This window comes from Halyomorpha halys, unplaced genomic scaffold (assembly GCF_000696795.3).
Source record: "Halyomorpha halys isolate HHAL.00 unplaced genomic scaffold, Hhal_1.1 Scaffold339.1, whole genome shotgun sequence".
NCBI classification, from domain to species: domain Eukaryota; kingdom Metazoa; phylum Arthropoda; class Insecta; order Hemiptera; family Pentatomidae; genus Halyomorpha; species Halyomorpha halys.
In genome coordinates, this window is record NW_027114392.1 from 810,534 (window position 1) to 832,947 (window position 22,414).

General features: G+C 31.3%; 1 protein-coding gene across 1 annotated transcript in view; it reads left to right on the forward strand.

Annotated features, from left to right (window-relative positions):
* Nucleotides 1-22,414, forward strand: part of side-II (sidestep II) — a gene marked incomplete in the record, with an annotated part of 94,139 nt that overhangs the window by 69,699 nt on the left and 2,026 nt on the right. The window contains 8 exon segments of the mRNA XM_067051587.1: nucleotides 2,583-2,733; nucleotides 3,025-3,155; nucleotides 7,770-7,929; nucleotides 8,309-8,602; nucleotides 9,994-10,166; nucleotides 12,709-12,829; nucleotides 14,924-15,145; nucleotides 20,005-20,090. Coding sequence (XP_066907688.1) covers nucleotides 2,583-2,733; nucleotides 3,025-3,155; nucleotides 7,770-7,929; nucleotides 8,309-8,602; nucleotides 9,994-10,166; nucleotides 12,709-12,829; nucleotides 14,924-15,145; nucleotides 20,005-20,090 — 1,338 coding nt within the window.

The window sequence follows — 22,414 nt, forward strand, 5'->3', positions numbered from 1 at the left end:
CTATCACAAGGTAACAATTTTAAATGGAAATCAGTTTTTCTATATTTATACATACCTCGATAAGAAAATATATTCTATATGTAAAAAGAAATAGAAAAGAAGAAGAGATAGAGAACATCAAAAGAAAGGAACGCCTTCATTCTGGCAGGTGCTATCCTCGTAGCTTGAGGACTGACTCCCTGGAATGGGGTGGAATGTGGAACTTAGTACTTTTTTCCAATTGTGTCTCTTAAGACTACATATGACAAAAGTGCTCCTCCCATATTTTCATTGAATTTTATAAAAAAAGTTCTTAAAACGAGTGAAATGAAGTACTTGTCTCATCCTAAAGCTTCTCACTTCACTAAGAAAGACTGCTTTATGTTTTAATCCCATTCATTGATGCTTCAGATGACTATGAAATCAAATTCCCGAAGATGATATAAGATCATTTAATCAGAATGTAGACACTCAATAGCAATTTGAAACTGTTGACTAAGCAGCCAAGAAATAGTAGTCCTTCGAGAGCCACTTACTTGTTTTCCAAGAAGAATTTCCTGCTTCTTTCTTAAGGGACTTACTAATAACAAGAAGAGTTCCAGCAAATTTGGCAAGTGCAATAAAATCAGTTTATGAAGAACTAAAGAGCCTTGTAAGACTTAATGGTCAGACATCGCAGTCTTTCCACTTTTATAAGGGAGTAAAGCAGGAAGTCAGCCTAAGCCCACTACTGTTTGTCCTCCTTATGGATGAGATATGGAAGGTTTCTAAAAGGAGATGCCCAAGAGCACTAGTAGGTTTTTAGAACCTAACTTCAGTACCCGCTCAAGCGATGATATATGCAGATGATATCTGACTCTGAAGAGGCTCTTAAGATATCCTAGGATGTATGGAATGAGAAACTGAAGATAAGAAGTTTGTAAATAAACCCTAACAAAAGCAAAATTATGTGTGTCGGAAGAGAAAACGCAGAGCCTAAGATTTTGTGTAATGGTTAACTCCTAGAACTTACGAAGACTTATACTTATCTAGAGACCATAATAAGTAAAGATGGTAAAATAGACCAAGAGGTTCTAAAGCGAGTGAAAAAGGCCAATGGAGTGTACCATCAGATTTCCAAAATTCTTATAGGGAAGCAAGACGTAAGACGAGATGCCAAAATACGAATGTTTAAATCTGTATGGATCAGAAAGCTGAACAGCCCACGACAAGCACGTAGGAAGGATAACGTCAGCAGAAATGAGATTCCTCCGAACAATAGTTGATAAGACCAGGAGTAACTGTGTCAGAAATGAAAAGATTCTGGAGGATCTGGATGTGAAATTAGTGCGAGACACAATGCAAGAGCGGCAACTGAAGTGGTATGAACACGTCTCTAGAATGGACGATACCAGACAAGCCAGGTGGTATTTGGAGGGAAGGTCGGAAGGAAGACGGCCTCGTGGCAGGCCCAGGTGCATGTACTCTGAGTACATTGGAAAACTAGGGGCAGCAAGAGGACGCACCATCCCGGAGATGAGAAGACTAGCCAGCGACAGGGACCGGTGGGCTAGATGGACTGAGGCTGCGACTCCACGCTTGACGGCACACAGGAGTTAGAGGAAGAAGAAGACTAATCAGCCAAGGAATAGTAGTCCTTTGAGGGTCACTTAATTGTTTTCAAAGAAGAATTTCCTCCTTCTTTCTGACACTTGAAAGTTCATGAAACAATACTGAATGATACACCAACTATCCCTGATATGATGGTTGGAGAAAAACCAAGGGAGCTCAAAATAACAATTTCATTTTTTTTTTTTTCGGAATACATTTACTTTCCATTATTTTTTTTAAATTTATTTATTGATATTTACAACTGTATAAAGAATACAAGTAAATTTGATCATAATGACATAATGATATGATACAGGATGTAGAGAAACTACCCAGTAGTAGAACTCTAAAACATTATTTAAAATTGAAATCTAACATAAATTTTAAAGTAAAAAGTAGATTATAAACAATTACATAAATGTTTATTTAATTATTTGTAAAGTTATTAACATTGATCAATATTTATTTTTTAGTTCCATTTAAGAACATTCATTGTAGATTTAAGGTTGTAACTGCTGCTATATTCCAACGTGCGTTCATTTCTCCTCGAGAACTATCTTTCTGGTTTAAGTATTTTTTATAAAATCTAATTTAGAATACAAAAGTCAATTTCATTTCCAGTTCATCTAAAAGTTATTTATTATCGCCATATATATAAACTTGCTAAACAGGTATAAATTACTATAATATCTATATCTATAATTAGCACTTGTAATGTCATATAATTGATTAAAAACTGCTTTAATGAATTAAAAGGAGTAGATATGGATAAAACTAAAAAACCAAAGGCATCTCTTCCTTATACAGGTATTTTTCTTTTTGGTAATTATGAAGATTTAAAGGAATAACTTATAAAGTGAAGTAAAATCTTTCGCTATAATTATTTTATTTTTCTGGCCCTCTATTGCCTCCATTCAGGAACGGTCACTGGATACTTGACAATACACTGATTTAATGTTGTGACGATGTTAGAAAAAAATAATATCATTTCATTTCTTGTTATGATTTTGAAGGAGGAAATGGGTGAAGAAGCTAACATAACAACAAGTCGACTAACCTTCATCCCTACTACTGACGACGATGGTAAGCCCATCACTTGCAGAGCTGAAAATCCCAACGTAACTGGCCTCTACCTCGATACCAATTGGAATCTTCATGTTGTTTGTGAGTGTTACATTTCTTTTTAGTATTAACTGAAATAAGTGTTTCGTTTCAGTTTTTCCTAAAATCTTTTTCCTCATAAAATTGCAGTTCATTTTGATTTAGATCTAAATTATAATACTTATTCATCTTTTTTTTTTTTTAACACACCCCATAGTCATTTCTTTTATACGGGTTGAGTAGCATCTTGGTAGCGAGCCAAGCATTACTTAATTGTAAAAATTATTATACAATTTTATTTTCTTAAAATATGTAAAACTAATTTTACTCATTAAAAAAAAATTGTTTCAACAGATCCGCCAATAGTGTCCCTGAGGTTGGGGAGTACACTAAACGCGTCTGACATCAAGGAAGGGGATGATGTGTATTTTGAATGCCATATCCGCTCCAACCCACCCTGGAGGAAGCTGAGCTGGTTCCACAACGTAAGTATTTAAATTCATTGTTATCATATCTAAATATGACTGGAGCATATATAGTTACAACCTAGAGGTTAATCTCATTGAAATATCCATCTTATTAAAGTTTGCAAACTTTTAACTAAATTAATTTGGTTTAATTTTTATATTTATCATATATTTTTTATTCCTGCTTTCTTTGATACCTTCATATTTAGTGTTTCTGAAGATAACATTGTTCGGAAAAAATTTTACTTGAATATTTGTTAACATTATTGGCTTTTTTATTGTACAAAATAGTAAAAGTGAATGATAATTGTTTTGGAATGTGAAGCTCTGTTTCCATTCCAATCTCATGTCCAATATCCAAAATTAATTCTGGTGATAAATATGATTAAAATAATAGGAAAATTTAAGAGACATTGTTTATGAGTATAAATATGGGTCATTCCCAAAGAAAGAGTTGGAAATGGTCTCCAGTGATTTTTGGCACCCTAATTAACATGTTAGACCGAAAAAAAATTTAAATTTTTGTGCCTCTTCCCCTACAATATCCTTTAATAATACCCCACTTATTCCTGTAGAACAGATCCGTTACTTAGGACTACATCTCGACAAACGACTGACATGGAATCCTCATACAAGACAAGAAACTGCTCGTAGATTCCGACTATTGCAACATTTACTAGACAAACGGTCTAAATTGCCAATCCATTACAAAAGACTGATCTACATGACTATTATAAGGCCTATCTGGACATACGGAGTTGAGCTTTGGGGCTCCACTAAACCATCAAATTCCTCCAGAATCCAATCCTTACAGTCCAAAATCCTTCTTAAAATCCTTAATGCTCCTTACTTTGTCACAAATCAAGTCATCCATCAGGACCTCAATATTCCATATGTTGCCGATTTGGCCAGAACCAGATACCGTTCCTTCCATAATAAACTTCTCAACCACCCAAATCCACTTGTTTCTAACCTGGCTTCTCCTTCATTACCTAATAATCCTCCTAGGCGTCTGAAAAGAAGATGGCCTCGAGATCTTCTCCTCTAGAAATGTTTTTGGAGTTCTATCAATGGGTAGATTCTCCACATGTTTTTATCATGTCACTATGTCACCTACAGCAAATTTACTTGTTGTATATATGTGTATACAGTTGTAAATATCAATAAATAAATTATTAAAAAAAAAAAAAAATTTTGTGCAATATTTCTTTTGTACAGAACATTAACTAAATCTGTCGATATTTTATGAGCTTCTCTTGTCAAGATAAAATCTTCAAACAACTTAACGATTTAAAAAAAATTGACAAATTTTAGGTTTAGCAATACATTGATTTAAATGTGAAGAGTTGAATTCAACAAAAAAAAAAATCATCAAGTAAACTCAAGTGGCGAATGTTCTTGCTATAATATTAACCAGCGTTTCCGATTAATTATAAAAAAGTCTCTATAGAATAAACTTATTATAGAAAACTTCCGTTTTATTGTTATTAACATAGATTCCCAGTACACCTCAAGGTCTTCACTCTTCCGTCTGACTTTGTAGAGACAAGGAAGTTCAATTTTATATTATTACATTATATTACCGATATATATATATATTATTTTAATAAAAATTGGTGTGATCAATATGAATATACCTATACCTTTTTAATAATGCTTTTTAAAGAATTTTTACATTGCCTTGTTACTTCTTAGTTTTTAGGTTAATGGTGTATTTTTATGTAAATACGATAAAAGATAAGTGGAAGAACACGCTATGCGGATTTAAAAAAAGAAAAAGTTTGCTTTGAAGAATATTTTTAAATACTTTTTTCTAAACAGTGCCTTGCAAATGGTTTCTTTAACTTAAAACTGACTTAAATTTTTAACTTTAAGTTCAAAAATTGAATTCCATAATAGGAATATAAAATACACTTAGCTTCCTCGTACTCTTCAATTCTGAACAAAATTTTATTTTTTTAACAAGAATGGTTTTGATTTTTATGTTTTTTGCATAAATATTGAGAGTATTTTGTTTTAATTGGTTTAATTCGACACAAACAAGGTTAGGTAAGCTTTCCATGGATTAACATTATAAATTAAGTAATAAAGTTAAATATCACAGATTTTGGTATTTTATACACATTTTGTGATTTTATTACAGGATTTTGCATATTTTGTTTTTTTACTACTTGTTTTTCGGTTTTTTACTACTCAAAAGTTCAGTCTTAAGTCATAAGGTATCAATAAAAAAAATATAAGAGATAAACTTCAAAAAGATAAATAGTAATGGAAGAATTGATAAAGAGGATCGGTCGTTAGACTGAATAAACCAATATTAAAGGATGATTAATGGTGAAGGAAGTGAGGGTGGAAAGTAGGACTAAGTGGTTAGTGGCACAATTTGTCGCTTTTCTAATTACAGGTAATCAGGAAAGGGAAGATCCAGTGAAGTGAATCATTGATCAGCCGGAATCCACCATCCATCATCACAAATAAGCCGATCTACTTCCTACAATAGCCTTACCCTTTTAATCTGCTTTTAATTTTTAACCACTTAGTTCTCTTCCCATTTACACACAACAATATTTGTTTACTACAGCCTATTTTATTTTATTGAATTTGTTTTATTCATTTAAATTTAACAAATGGGCCATTCTCACAGAATCGGAAATTTGCAGAAATGTAAATGTGCTTCTTGTTCAGGGGCCCTGTTTTTTTATCCATGAAATCCATCTCATAAATCGCACATCTGAAATATACTTAAAAATTAGTTTATATCACAGTTAACATGAAAAAAGAATTTCTGGTAGTTATAAAACTTTAAAAAAAAAAAAACATGCTCGTGTGGTGTTTTACTTAAAATAATATATATAGGTAATATAAAATTGAAATTCCCTCTAGTCACTACAAAGTCAGTAGAAACAATGAAGGGCTTGAGGCAGAATGGGAATCTAAGTCAAAAACAAAAACACTGAAGTTTTCTATAATAAGCTTATTCTATAGAGACTTGTTCATAATAACTGTGAAACGCTGATTAATACTATACCTTTTATAGTCGAAATTTATCCATTTTTATTTATACTAACAATACGAGATACACATACATTAAACAGCTGCAAATACAGACTAATTAGCGAGATTTGGTTATTTGGACAGCGGGCACTTTAAAACTTGTATTTCCGCTGAAAACACAAATCGAAATATTTCTCAATCAAACATTAATTTATGTATTGGGAAGAAAATAAATTGGTTTTAAAGTGTGTCAAATCATTGATGTGCTTAACCAAAACTAATATGCCATAGGCGGCAAGTACTTTATTTTAAAGATATAACCTCAAGTCGTCCTATTACTCAAATACATCGACGATTGTTTCTTACGCACAACCAATTTTCCTCCTTTATTGACACACTGCATGATAAGGCTTTTCTATTACATCTGGCGTATGTATAAACACGTGGCATATTCTCTTTAACCTTTCAAAAACCTTTTAAAAAATCCTTCTTCTCCACTCCTTATTCAAATACCAATATCTTTCTTAAAATTAGTTGAAATTTCTCTCAATATATTCCACTCCCTAACAAGTACTCAGAATCGTTTAATACTTATGTCCTCAACTTTTTAAAAAGGCATTATTATTGGAATCACCAACTTCTGAGCGGATATGCTGATTGTTTTTCAAGTCTAAAACCCAATTACCTCAAGCCTTCATTCATGATAATTCGTTATCTCTTACTAACCAGTACTTCTGAGCCCGCTTTGGCCTAGAGTATTAAAACCGCTATCCATGAGATAGCTACCTTCATCCCTTAAAAAAGAAATTAAAATGTAAAATCATTGGACAAACATATATTTGTTGTAGTAACCTACTATAGAAAACTTTTGGTGGAAATCCCGGTACAGAACAGCAAAACTAGAAAAATAGCATTAGTTACTCATATTTTAGTAAATATCTAATGCTTTTTACCCTTCCTACCTCAAGATCACTTTACTTTATCTATTTTTGCAAAGTTGGATATTGCTGAAAAGCTGATGAAATGGAGGAACATTTATGAAATTCCCATGATCCTTATCTCAAAAATTTATTGCTTTTAATTCAATCGAATATATCTGAAAATTATTAATTTTTACTTTTAATTACTTTTTCTTGGTTGCTATAACAAGCAGTGAAAGCTGATAAGTAATATATTCCAATAAATTGGTTGCTTTCTTATTGAAAATTCATCATAGATCCCGAAAGTAGGGTTTTTTTTTTCCATAGAACTGAACAAAATTAGGATCTTTATATGGAAAAAATGATTCCCTGAAAACCACACTTAGGTGGTTGTAGATGTTTTTTTCTGCTCTTTAGAATTATATATATACACACGTATGCTACCAACAAACTATGATCAGCGATGATTTCGATGCCTTTTATTTAAGTAAAATATTGTCTCATGTCCTTCCACAAACAATTTAACTTTGTCAACACCTAAGTCTAAGAGACATGGTTTACTAAAAAAAAAAAAATCTCAATTTTTTTTCTTGATCTCCTTATGCCTTGTCTAACTAAAAGTTATGTTCACAAGCAGTACCTCTAACAATGTCATTATATATAGTACATTTATAAATAAATGATTTTGTTTATTAATTTTTTTTGTTTACAATTACAGGGAGTACTACTTAATCATAACATGTCTGCTAGGCTTATTCTAATAAATAAAAGTCTAGTATTGCAAAAAGTGACTCGGCAAAGCAGCGGTTTGTACTCTTGCCTGGCATCAAACGGAGAAGGAGAAACACGGAGTTCTTTATTCCATTTGAGAGTGAAATGTTAGTAATTATAACTTATATTAGAATTAATTGTTAGTTGTAGTCTATCCTCAATATTGTGTGAACATTTCATACAATCCTAATTGTAATGTATTCAAAGAAAATTAATGACATTCTTGGTTTAAATTCTAATTTGTGAAGAGACATATTCTCAGCTCTTACCAGAATTTTTTTTCTGGTTGTAGGATGTTTGTCCATAAAATTATAATTGCTCTGCTGGCATTGTATATTTCTCTTATGACTACTCATAGATTAAAATAACTCAAAGAAGTTGGTGTTGTTAAATTTAATTGATGGTGATAGAGGTTTAGACCCCTGAGGTTTATAAAAAAATTCTACCCAATTAATTAAAACTGACTATTGTACTTTTTATTTTCAGATTCACCAAGCTGCAAGTTTGATCGTGTAATGGTTGTTGGTGCATCTAGAGCTGAGAGTCTTGATATACCTTGTCAAGTAGATGCAGACCCACCTGCTACCAGCTTCAGGTGGAAGTTTAACAATTCTGGGGAAACGCTCGAAGTAGGACCAGAACGATTTTCAGTTAACGGGACAACCAGTGTTTTGCGTTACACCCCAATAGCGGATTTGGATTATGGAACATTATCTTGCTGGGCTGAAAACAGTATTGCTCTCCAATCAATACCATGTTTATTTCAAGTAGTTGCTGCAGGTTAGTTTCCTTTTCCTTTGTTCTAAATTTGTTTTACTTTCTTCTTAAACAAGTTAATTATTTTCTATTCTGAGGTCAAATAATTATAATACAGTAAAATTAATAATTATTAATACAAGCACACATAATTTACAGTTTTTATCTTTTTATTTCAATCATTTATAACAAATTTGATCTTGCTCACAAAATCTCACAAATTAATGCAAATCTTTACTAAACTGCTTCAAAGAGTACTGTGAAATAAAAACTGAACTACCATACACTAAAAAATAAAGACTAAAAATAAATTATAGGACTGACTCAGGTAGGTTGTCAGGATATTGTAGTTACAAATAATTATAATAAATATTTTGATTCAATATTAATTTGGTTTGCATTTTTTTTATTTTCATTAATAAAATTTTTGTGAATTTGATGTTAAGAATCAGTTTGGGTCTTGACATTTTGTAAACAAAACTATTATAAATATAGTACTTCCACGGGTTTTTTTTAATTATGGCTTATAGCACTGAGGTCTATAAGGCCTATTGTGAACCTACTTTCAGGCTTTAATATTTTGCAATTAATGTAATTATACATTATTCATATAGATCTTAATATTTAAATATATGTTTTAAGTATAATTTTTTAAACTAATTTATAGAATATTTTTTAAAAATAAATTTGACTATTTGTTAAACGAGTATATTAACAATAATGCATAAATTACAAAAATAATGTCAGATAGGGTTCTAGAACTATTTTCCGGATTATTCTGGAGTATTACAACCATACAAAAATAGTGTCAAATCATAGAGTTTAATCTTTTTTATCTATATTTTGTAGAAGTTTTGTTATTCAAGAATTCAGACAACTGATTAAGTTTAAGACAAGGAAATACCTCCAAACTCAACATAAATAGATTGATTAGTTATTATTGATTATTAATCCAACTGATATAATTTTAATTAGAGCTGTGGCAAAAACAATTTTTTTTGTTTTAAAAAGGTGTGCGTCCCTGCGTGCATGTATGTGTGTAACCCAACACGCTTTCACAAAAGGGGTGAATTCAACAACTTGGTTATTTTTGTATTTTTATTTTTTCATAGGATATTAATTATTGGAAAAACCATGTGTACCATTTAGTTGAACAATGTGAAACCCATTGAGGAATGTTGTGTGTTCTGTAAATATTGTAGGTAAAATTTTTATACATATGCATATGTACAATAAACATATTGTAGGTTTTTCAACCGAAAACCATTTTCTAGATCATTTTAAGTACAAAATGTACTTTCTTGACAATTGTTAGGTTTACCCTTTTTGCATAACACTGATAATTTATAAATTTTCCTGTTATTTATAAATTGTAAATATTTACTTAAATAATTTGTTACTTTTTATGAATATAGGAAAGCCATATCCAGTCCGTAACTGCACCATAGGCAATGAGACCTCAACTTCAATAGTTGTTACTTGTCAGGCAGGATCTGATGGAGGTCTTCCACAACATTTTTTTCTTGAAGTCTTTGTTGGCGAGTTTAAGAGGGTCAATATTACTGCTTCTGAAATTCCTTATTTTCAGGTAAATAAAATTTATTAATAGTTTCTAAATGAAAATTTTACAACCCAGTTATTATCACAATGAATGGATGAAAAATCACTTTTAATTCTAGAATTTATCCCCTTACAATAAATAACATAAACTATATGGATTATATGTGCATGGGTAATGGGTAATATTTCTAAATGATTTTTCTTACAATCATTTGCCAAATTATTTAAACATACAAAAAAATTGGGGATGTTTGTTGATTTTTTAAATTAAAAAATTATTAATTAAGTAGTAATTGAGTTTTCGTATTAAATTAATGGTTTAATGAAATATAAGGATGAAGCCTTCTTTTTTGTTAAAAATTATAATTACTGTTTGTTTTATTTTTTTATTAATTCGTAGTTACATAGATAATAAGTTATAAAAGAAATAACAATCTTTAAAATAAATATATTTTAAGATTAACAAGAATTCTGAAGCTATATAATACTGATTTAATTAACATTAAGTTTAAGTGAATGGTGAAATTATGAGAATAAGAACTAGGCTAAAATATTATAAAAATTAAGCTAATCTTAAATTATTTAAACATAATTGTCATTGAACTATCTTTCTTACTTTTATATGTCACCTGGTTACAAAATGAATCATTAGAACACAAGGAGAGCTTATTGTTGTGTAACCTACAGCTTAATCCCCATTCATACTTATTTATTTATTTTATTTCATAACCTTTTGTACTTCAAATATCTTTGTTTACTCTTTTATTTATTTTTTTTTTTTAATCAATTGCTAGTTTCATAATCCTCTTACAATTATTTGCTACTTTAACACAGATGTAATTTCTTCAAAATTATTATTAACAATATCAACCAAAAATAAACATAAACTATTTAAAATGGCACTCCTCCAAATGACCCTCCCACCTAAAGCATTTCATCCTTCTGAAATATCTAGTATCATTCAAAGATTATCTACCCGCAAAGCTCCTGGATATGACCTAATGACATCCCACATTCTAAAACTTCTCCCTCGGAAAGCCATCCTATTCCTCACCTACATATATAATGGTGTACTCCGTTCCACATATTTACCTGACCCCTGGAAATAATCTATAGTTAAAATGATCCCCAAACCCCAAAAGCCTCCAGAATACCCATCATCCTATCGCCCTATCTCTCTATTACCGAACATGGGCAAAATCCTTGAAAAACTCATTTAGAAACGCCTATACCCCATCCTGGATTCCAATCATATAATCCCTGATCACCAGTTTGGATTTCGAACATCCCACTCTACTATTCAGCAATGTCATCGTGTAGTGGACGTAGTCTCGTCTTTTTTGGAGCGTGGAATGTACTGCGCGGGAGTATTTTTCGATGTAGAACAGGCTTTTGATCGAGTCTGGCACCCAGGACTGCTTTACAAACTCCGTAAATTCCTACCTCCTACATACTTTCCCATCATTCGTTCCTTTCTCATTGATAGATTTTTCTAAGTAAACCACAATGGTTCCTATTCATCCCTCTATTCTCAGTCCGCTGCTGTTCCTCAAGGTAGTATCCTTGGGTCCCATCCTCTACACCGTCTATACAGCTGACATTTCAACCAATCCTAACACTATCCTCACCACGTATGGCACGTGTGCTCGCTGTTAATAATAACCCATTAATTGTATCCCAAAATCTCCAATCCCATATCATAGCCCTCGAAGATTGGTGTCGTAATTGGAGGACTAAGATAAATTCCAACAAATCCCATCAAATCACCTTTACCCTTCATCGTAAACCTACTGACTGCCCTACAGTTTCATTTAATGGTGTTACTCTTACCCCTGTCGAACAGATCCGCTACCTTGGACTACATTTGGACAAGCGATTAACCTGGAATCCTCATATCAGACAGAAAAGACAGGAAACTGCACGTCGATTTCGACTATTACAGCACTTACTTGACAAACGGTCTCAACTTCCAACACATTACAAAAGACTGATCTACATGACTGTAATGAGGCCAATCTGGACATATGGAGTTGAGCTTTGGGGCTCTACTAAACCTTCGAATTCCTCTCGTATTCAATCCTTACAATCCAAAATCCTTCGTAAAATCTTCAATGCTCCTTACTTTGTCACAAATAAAATCTTACATAAAGACCTTAATGTTCTATGACCTATGTAACCGATCTAGCCCGAACCAGATATCACTCCTTCCATTATAAACTCTCTAACCACTCAAACCCCCTAGTTTCTAATCTTGGATCCTCTTCCATTCCTGACAATCCTCTGAGGCGCCTGAAAAGAAGATGGCCACGAGACCAGCTAATGTAAAATGTCATTAGAGTGCTACCAATGGGTAGTTTCTCTACACGCCTGTAATACTCCAATTTAACTTAGATCAGATTTACTAAATGTGTTATAATATGCAGTTGTAAATAGCAATAAATAAATATTTAAAAAAAAAAATGGCACTCATAACATCTTTATAAATTAATTTGAAATACATTGTTCATGAAGCAGTGCTGGTATCATTAAGATTTTACAAAACATTATCACTTAATTTTATTTTCTTTCAGATAACTGAGCTACAACCTGAAATACCTTATACATTTCTCGTTTATGCAGTTAACTCAAAAGGAAGAAGTTCTCCAACAACTATTGGTGATGTTGTACTCAAAGACTTTGACAAAAGAGGAGGTATATCTTATTCTTTTTTGGTTTACTATTACATGATGATAATCCTAATATATTAATGTTAAGTTAGTAACTAATTTTATAATACATTTGTCAAATCAGCCACCATACCAGAAAATGGATACATTTTGGTGTAGAATGTATAAATGAAATAAAAAGACCTGTTTAAAACTCTTTATTAAACAGTATAAATTATATTAAAAATAACATTACAAGAACAAGAAATTCACAAGGTATTTAAAATTTAAGTATATGATAAAAGTAAGGATACTTATTTTACATAGCAATTTTAATTCACTTTGACATTTCATTCATTAATCACTAGTTCTTTCTGATAGTCTACAATTGTATGACTTAAAACTGCTTGATTATAAAATAAATTAATTAGCTATTTGAAAAAAGGTGGATTTAAAAAAAAATAATCAAAATATCTTATAACAGATCAGTTAAACCATAGTGAATTTACTAATTATTAATATTATTATTGCCAGGACCATGCAAAAGGTCTAAATGTCTGATTATTTTATGGGGCCCAGCAGTCAGTGGGGTCTGACCCCATAAACTTAGGAAATACTTTTATTGTACCCTGTCAGTGTAGAGAAAATACTTTTGACTGATCAAGTATGCTTCCACCAAGCTTACTTCATTTAATTGATAAACGATCAAATAGCAATTATTTCTAAACATTAGGTGAATGAATAAAGTACACTACACTAAACTAATCACACACTAAACTAAACAGCAGAAGCATTGATTCGCATATGGCTCTCTCATTCCATCACAATCAATCAGGGAAAAAAACAATTTGGGAGGTACTTATCATTTCAACTAGCATTAGTATTCCAAGGTTGAACTAATGAGAAACATTCTTGTTGATTTTGTTAAAAATTATTATTTTTCAATAATAAATTAATATTTTGAATTAGAAATCAAGACTTTCAAGGTCAAATACTGTTGTAGTCTCTGCAGAGTTACACTTAATAAATCATCAATTTTGAAAAAAAAAAAAAAAAGGCCCAACCATTGAATTTAGATAACCATACCATTGATTAATGTTTTAAAACCGTTTATACAATATTTATTTATTTTTTTTTTTTGTGGGTAGGGGAAAAATCTTTCATAAGGGGAAGTGCAACAATAAAAGTTACGCAACAGTGTGAGATTCCTGCTCACTAAAAAACCACCTCCCAATACTTCTATACCACCCCTCCCCCAGAACCACTGACAAGCACTACTTCACGAGGCAGAAGGCCTATCTACCTACATCTTATTTAAGCCAGGCCATTTCCTGGCCTCTTCTTTCTTGGTCTTGTACTCTGAGCCTTCTACCAAGTCTATCTTCCAGAATATGAGGCATTCTAGTGCCTCTGCCATCTTTCAAGAGTCTGAATTCTCTCCTCTTTTGCTAATCCAGCCCAGTGAGTATCCAGCTATTCTCATTTCTTTCGGAACATCTGCCTGCGCTCATCTGCCAAAAGATCTATCAGAGTCATATCTGTGATGAGGCACACAACATGATAAGATATAGTGCGAAAAGCTCAAGCAGCATGCATAGTGCATCTTTGATATATTCCAACAGTTTTCAGGAAATATGACTGCACCTGGAAGGCTTCCGCCCAGATCAGTGCAGTGTACAAAAGCATGGAACTGGCTACAATGACCAGAAGTTTTCTCTAATTCTCTCTTCAATCCGACTTTTGTATCATAACTCAAAATTCTATCCATGAAATAACTCTCAATAATCCTTATGAGGTATTGTGGGACTTCCATCCTTTGCAATTATACGTATGTGTATGTGTATGTGTACATATTCCCATTTTGGCTCTAAATAATATTGCCTGGATAAAATTTTAAAATATTTTATTCAGAAATGTTTCTATTCAAAACATAAGCTCCCTTGTTATTAAAACCTGCTAAATTAACAATTTTCACTTAATTTTAAAGGATCCATAAGTATATATTGGATAATGTTAAAATCTGAAAATGTATTATTTCATTCAAAAACATTTCTGCTTGAAACATACTGTACCATTTTTCCAAAACATAATATTTCTAAGTTTATAGCTATAGGCACCTTTTAATTCCATCTTTTTGTAGGTGAAGAAGTAGATGTATCCATTCCTCCAGCTGTTGTTATTGCATCAGGTGTTGGTGTCATCATCATAATTTTGGCAATCTTTGTTTCACGTAAATTTATCCCTGCCAGAGATTCTCGAAATTCATTGCAAGAGAAGCCTTCTACAATTTTCGTTTCTCAAGTAAAACAACAGGGTAATGATTCTGAAGAAAAAGATCCTGATATTATTCCAATCAAATATGGTATGTATAAAAATAAATCAATGATAATTATTGTAAATTGTAAGTTTGTACAATAAACAGTGTATTTACTTCAGTATAATATTATCATTTACATTAGCTATAGTCTTCTGTAATAAGTGATATAATTTAAAACTAGTTATGCTTTTCAAGAATACTTAAAAAAATTATAAATTGTACCTGATGATATATAACTACTAAGTAATGTAATTACATGTATACTTATAATCTTTATAATTTTAAAGATATTTTGTTCTTAAAAACTTAGCACTGTTCACCATAAAATAAATTAGTTTATTTAAATTTCTCAACTACAGTGTTCCTGTTGTCCAACATAAACATGCTTCAAGTCAGACTCAGAAGTCATGAGCACATAATAAGATGCACACAGTTTCACCATCTTTACATTCAAGATACTGTCAGAATACCTATGTTTTCAACTATGATGTTTGTATGGCCATAAAGAACAAATTATTGCTTAGATCGTTTGAAATTGAACCACCTAGCTTTGATTTACTAAGTCATAATCAAAAAATAGTTTATTATTTTTATTTTTTAAACTAATGGTCCAAATATGCATTTATTGTCAAGTATGGAAAAATAAAACTTAACTGACTGCATCGGATACACTGGTTCGTAAAGTACAGTGCGCAAAACAAAGTATGTAATTGCATAAAAATCTGGGTCTTTGTGATAACAAATAACTAAATCTTAAATAATAAAAGAAAAAATTAATATGGTAATATTAAATGGGTAAATAAATATAAAATATCGAACAGAATATTGTAGGGATATTGAGGTATTGGAAAAAGAAAAAATATAAACATAGTAAGAAACAGTTTTATAATACCATAAAAATAATAATCTACAGGTTAATAATAATAAGAAGAGTTATAATTTAAACAAAAAAAATATATATAAAGAATATAGTTTCCTGCACACAGAAGTGGAGATTTAAACAGAATGAAGGTCAAAATTTCAGTTTAAGTATGAAGATGTGAGGGAGGGATGAAGTAAAGAGTATAACAAAGAGTAAAAATTTTTCATAAAAATAAAACACAGAATGTAACAAATATTGAATAAAAAAGTTGTCGGGGTTGTCTGGTCTTAGGCGGTTCTCCAGCCTGATTATACTCTTTTCAGAAGACCCGACAAGGCGTATTCATTAATAGGTTAGGAACCGCTGTGCCAGAGGATGAGCCCTGGACACTGACGCAGGTAGAGGAGGTCTAGGCGAGAGAGTCTGAGGTAGAGTAACAGTTCTAGTTGCCGAGATGAAGCCGATGGACTAGAACTATCAAGATAGGAGCCAGCTTACTAGTTGCCGAGATGAAGCGGACTGACCAGTAAGCTGATAAGGCTAGGTGCAGCTCTAGTTGCCGAGATGAAGCGGACGGACCAGTAAGCTGATAAGGCTAGGTGCAGCTCTAGTTGCCGAGATGAAGCAGACGGACTAGAGCTGGGGAGAGACGGTGTGTGGACTAAGATTCCTGGAGAGAAGGAGAGGAGATTGGCCATCATCTTAGGTGTGCGTACAGAAATAACAACTTTTGCAAGTATAGATTGGCAAAGAACTTCTCTATCTCAAGCAGTCTATACGCCACCTGTGCCATGACTAGACCCATGAAAGGATGTGGATCTTAGATCAAATTGGGTTTTTTTTTTTTTTTTTTTTTTTTTTCTTACCCTTCATTAATTAGGAAAAGGAAATTAGGGTACATGAAATATGTTAGTAGAAGTTGGTATCCTTTTTCTACCATAGGTATTTTAAGGTTTAATTAAATTGGGTTTTTTTTTTTTTTTTTTTTTTTTTTTTAACCTCCTATTTTATTTATTCAAACATTTACAATTATATATACAACTTAAATCTAAGGAATATATACACTAAATACATTTTATCTTGTATTGCCTTGTGGCATTGTAAGATGTTACATGCTTGGTCCGCTGAAGGCGGTTTTACACTAGTGGCTGTACTGCCAGGGGTATTAAATTAAATTGGGGGATTTAGAGTCCCTTATTTATAGGCCTAGTCCATGCGGCTGTACTTACATGTCTGCTTGAGATAGGTTCATGCATTGCATTGTTATAATTCATTATTCATTGTACAGAAATTGCTAAGTATTATGTACAGAAATTATTAATATATAAAAATTACAATGTGTTTTTACAAAAAGAAGTATTAAGTAAATTTGAGAGCTTCAGTGAGGCTCGAGGTGCAGCGCTCTGGTGAGTAGTGATTGAAACGCTTGCTCCCTCTCGCTACAAAGTAATAATATCTGTATAAAAAATAAAATAATTAGTGGAAAGAGCAAAGAAAATAATTGTATATTATTAAATAAGGTGAAAACTAAATAGGAATAAGAGTCCTGACAGTGAAAATAGCATCATGTAGGTATGAAGTGTGTATAAAAATGATTAAACAACAAAATGTATAATTTAAAAATTTATCATTAGAAATATATAAACAATGTAAAAGCTCAATAAAAAGTTAGCAAAAAAATAAAACAAAGGTATATAACTGCTTCAGTGTGCAGATAGGCAAATTAATGAAAAAATAAGATATAGGATGAAATTTGAACAATATTGAGTAAAGTAATGATGACAATAGTGTACAAATAAAATACAATGGTGAAAAGTACAAAGATGATAAATATAATGCTGAAAAATCAATAAAAATTGTATTATTAGTAGCAATAACAAAATCACGAAGACCTGAAGTGAAGAATACAAAGGATAAAGAATATACAATGTAGAAAACTCAATGAAAAATAACAATAAACTGTGAACATAAGTAAGATAATAACAGTGTAAAAATAAATGACTTCACTTTAATAATTCTTTTTTAATTAAGTTTTAAATATGTCTAGAGATAAGGAAAATACTGTGTTTTTGACTTTATAGTTAACAGAGCTAGGTTCAAGGTATATGTGGATTTATTCCAAAATGAGTATTTTTTAAATTTTTTAAATAAGCAGTTTTTAGTTGATAACTATTGAAAAGTTTTAAAATTTGTATTATAATCTGAAATTAATAATTATTTACAATTTATTGGTAATGGATTATGTTATGAATTTAAATGCATTTAGATATACTTTACAAGTAAATAGCATGTTTAAACCCATTTAAACCTGATTAAATTATTTTAGTTACATTAAACTGTTAATTAATTAATGTAATTTAAATCAGCCAAGGTCACAGTTCATAGGAAGTTCGATGCTACTTAGCAATAAGCAAGTGATAGTTATCTAGTGTGTTTGTGAACTATAAAAACATACAACATTAAAATATTCATCTGTACAAATGAACTATTAATTTTTATACAGTGTGCAGGTCATAATATTTTGGTTTCAATAGAAATCCATATGCAAATAGTAACATTAATAAAAGAAACATTCCATTGTTAACCTATCAAGGGGTTTGAAATAGCATTGGGTCGGGTATTGGAGAAGAAACCTTCAGTGTTGCTCAGGCTTATAAGTTTATGACATCATTAGTCAACGGACATTTAAATAAGTGGAAATTTCATAATATGGGAGGCCATCTTGAATTCTGTTTCAGTTTGTAATTAAAACCTTGTGACATGTTGATACCAGTATGAAATATAATTATAATTAGTATGAACTTTTTCTAATACAAAATATGTGACTCTGGGTTATGAGATCTTATGTAAATGAGTAACATTAATTTATTAATATTGCAAATGGAGTGGATTTGTAAAAATTCTTGTGAAATTTTAATTAAATACTGACTTGTAAAAGTTAAAGTGAAAAATTTCAATTAGTACTTTTTAATAACAAAAATCAGTAACTGTTTTGATCTCTGTATTGTTTATTAACTTTTTTATTCACTTCATGCCTTCCTGATCTTGTTTTCACTATGAATACTGTTATTTATATTTATATTATATCATTGTATTTTATTTTGATGCCATCAATGTTTTCAAACTTTACATCACCTGGGCCCTGTTTCATAATAAAGTACAAACTAATACTATTAGTCTTGTCGATTTTACTTAATACAATTACACTGATTTTTACAATAGTAACTTATACTGTCATACTTTTTAACTCCTGTAATATCACTAATAGTCCTTCCTATTATGAAAAAAAGTATTAGTATAATTAACAAGTTGTTTCTATACTTTTATTTTGAACTAATACTATTAGCTTTCATTATGAAACAGGGCCCAGGAGTAACTTCACCCAAAAATTTAATGATAGATGGCTTATAATAGATTTTCTTCAATTGATTCCCAAATATGTCAGCTGATTCATAAAATTGTGTAGTCTAAGATGAGTTCAATTACTTATCACTTGGACAATTCTACTATTAGCCCTCTATTAATAGCCAACTATTTTTTATTGTCTGGACATTTAAATACCTATATACCTTTGTTTTATTACTAATTTTTAATTTTTTTTTGGAATCTACATCATGTTTACCTCTAAACTCAGCATTGTCCACAAATTATTTCTTGCCTTCATGATTTTTTGTCTTTTTCAATACTGTTATTTTAATTTAGTTTTCATCATTATATTTATTCCTTTTTTTACAGTTGACCATTGTATTTTATTTGTATACTGTTATTATTTTTCCTGTATCAATGTTTGCCTTCAACTTTATATAAATATCTATTAATTATGTACATAAGGTAATTTTAAACCTTTATCGTATCTTTTCTCTTTTTATTTATTTTATTTCTCTACCTTTTATTTTTACCCTATTTTGATTTATTTTTATGAAATATTTTGTAAATATTGTGATTATCTCCACAACTGACTTCCATATCTGAACTTCCCACCTAACCACCATTTTATCTTACAATATCCATGCAATTAAAAACAAAATTAATTTTTCTTTAGAACCTAACCCAAGATCTGACATTGGATCTGGAGAGGAAGTATTACCAAAAGGACCGGGAGATTGGCACATTCCTGACTCCATGCAGGTACTTAAGTTTTAAAGTAGTTGTCCCCACACTATTTCTTTTCAATTTTATTTGTATATGCTATTTTACATCATTTTGAATACTTAAATACTAACTCCATAAGATTTAGGAAGGAAAAGTTTACAAATATAAATGAAAACATTAGAATGTCATACTGAAAATTAACACATCTACTAACACACTGAATATGTTGATATAATATAATACATATGTATTAGATTATATAAATGTAAATTTTGGTATTTACAAATTCGCAGTGGGGATGCTGAATGTCCAATACCCAAGGCAGGATTCTCTCCTGAGTTATAACCTCCAGTAGTTTTTCCATCCTATTACCCTAAATCTCATTTATTGCCCTTAAAAAAACCTTCTGATATCCTTGACATATTCATTACTACGCAGTTACCTTCCTTTCAATCTATAATCAAATCCTTAGATAACTATTAATCAGATAAAATCCTGGTTCTGCTCCTAATGCATTCATATTCTGTTCCTAATCCTTCTCCCTCTTTATTGATTACTTGACAAGCAAACAGGGGCAATTTTCATTGTTTGTTTTTTTCATAAAGTAAAAAACAATCTCAACAAAGTCCATTAAAAACAAAGCAACAGATTAACCCTGGTATTGAAAGGTAAGATCCATAAGGGGCCGTCCATAGCTCATTTTGTTGAGGTGCAGGTCTTTGCAACCTAGTAACTGCAAGAGGCGCCAGTTTGAATCTGGCCTAGGGCGTAGACCTTTTTCATTTCTGTAGCGGCCCACAAAATGAAAACTTGACCCCCACCATGGTTAGAATAGGTTTTGGTACATCTAGATAACCACCCCTCCTGTATATGTCAGAAATTACCCAAAAGGGGGTCATAAAAAAAAATAAATAAAAAAATTGTATCAATAAGAACCACCATTAATAAAAATATATTGCACACCAAAATTTTTAATTCCTGTCGAACCAATTTACCAGATCATATTTGCCTCTTATTCACAGAAAAATGTAGCACAAGAGCTAAGTGGCCAAGAACCAAATACTCATTACACTAAACTAAATTATTAATTGAAAACTGAAATTAGAATATTAGAAATTTCCAGGACATTACAAAAAATCTTTAACCTTTAATCCTCATCGTGATATCCTTAACCAAATCCATCTTGAACATGCTGAAGAACAACTATCAATTCCAATTCAAACCACTCTTTTTCCTGAAGCATTTCGTTCCTCAAAAATAATCAATATAATTTAAACAGTACCTTCCAAAAAAGTTCCACTCCCTCAAAAAGCAATCTAATTGCACACGTATATATATAAACTTATGTGAAGTCGGGTAAAAACTATAGAAAAAAAAAGGAAAAAGGGGCATAGAAATAACGCACGTACTTGCTGAATTAATACTGATTTATTTCGCAACTTAATCTGCCTTATATAGATTCTGGGTGTTTGTTTATGAGGGGAGATAGGATTACCTTGTAGCACCACATCTGTGCTCTGCGTTTCCCTCATCTTTTTGGTCACCAGATTGAAGTGAGTTAATAGCGCAGCCGTGTACTGTCCGTTCGATTGGTCCTGGTTCCTCCTTTCATGGAACATGTAAAATATGTCCTCCTCCAGGGTCCATCTTCAAATTTAAAAACTTTAATATTAAATAGATAATATAATTTTATTTAAATTTTATAATATAAAAGACTTAATCTCAGGGCGGGTTGCTAGGCAATCAGAAACAGACACTTACAATAATTACACTTAATTAAATCAATATCTCTTTTACACATGTGTTTAAATTTAGTTATAACAAAACTCACCAATTTCATAAACTCTTCTTTTGATGATTCTTGGTATCTTCTTTTCTATAATGCTATGTCCTACTGTCAAAATGGCTTCCAGTCCTTCCAAAAAGCTATGTCTCTTTCACAACAATGGCTTCCAATCTTTCCCGCTTCCAGCCGACGGACTTCCTCTCATCAAGCAATCCAAACTCAGAGTCTTTTTCTTCTTGGGTGACTCTTGGTTGTCTTCCTTTTTCAAGATGTCCACCCTTGCTGGACAGAAATTGATGAGGACCTCCTCATCCTGGAAACATCATTTCCCATTCGCGCCCCAACGAAGAATGAATGCCAAAAACCAAAACATGTCTCGATGCTCCATGTTAACATCGATTATTGTACAACAGTTAGGGATTTTTGCAAATGATTTACTTTCTGAATATTATTCTTTAGCACTATTTCTTGAATTCTATTTTTTCTTAAATTTACTGTAATTTCAATTATGATGGGAAGAGTTAAAATAGTTTTTATGATATTTGAATCTGTTCAACATGGCCTTGATTCAACG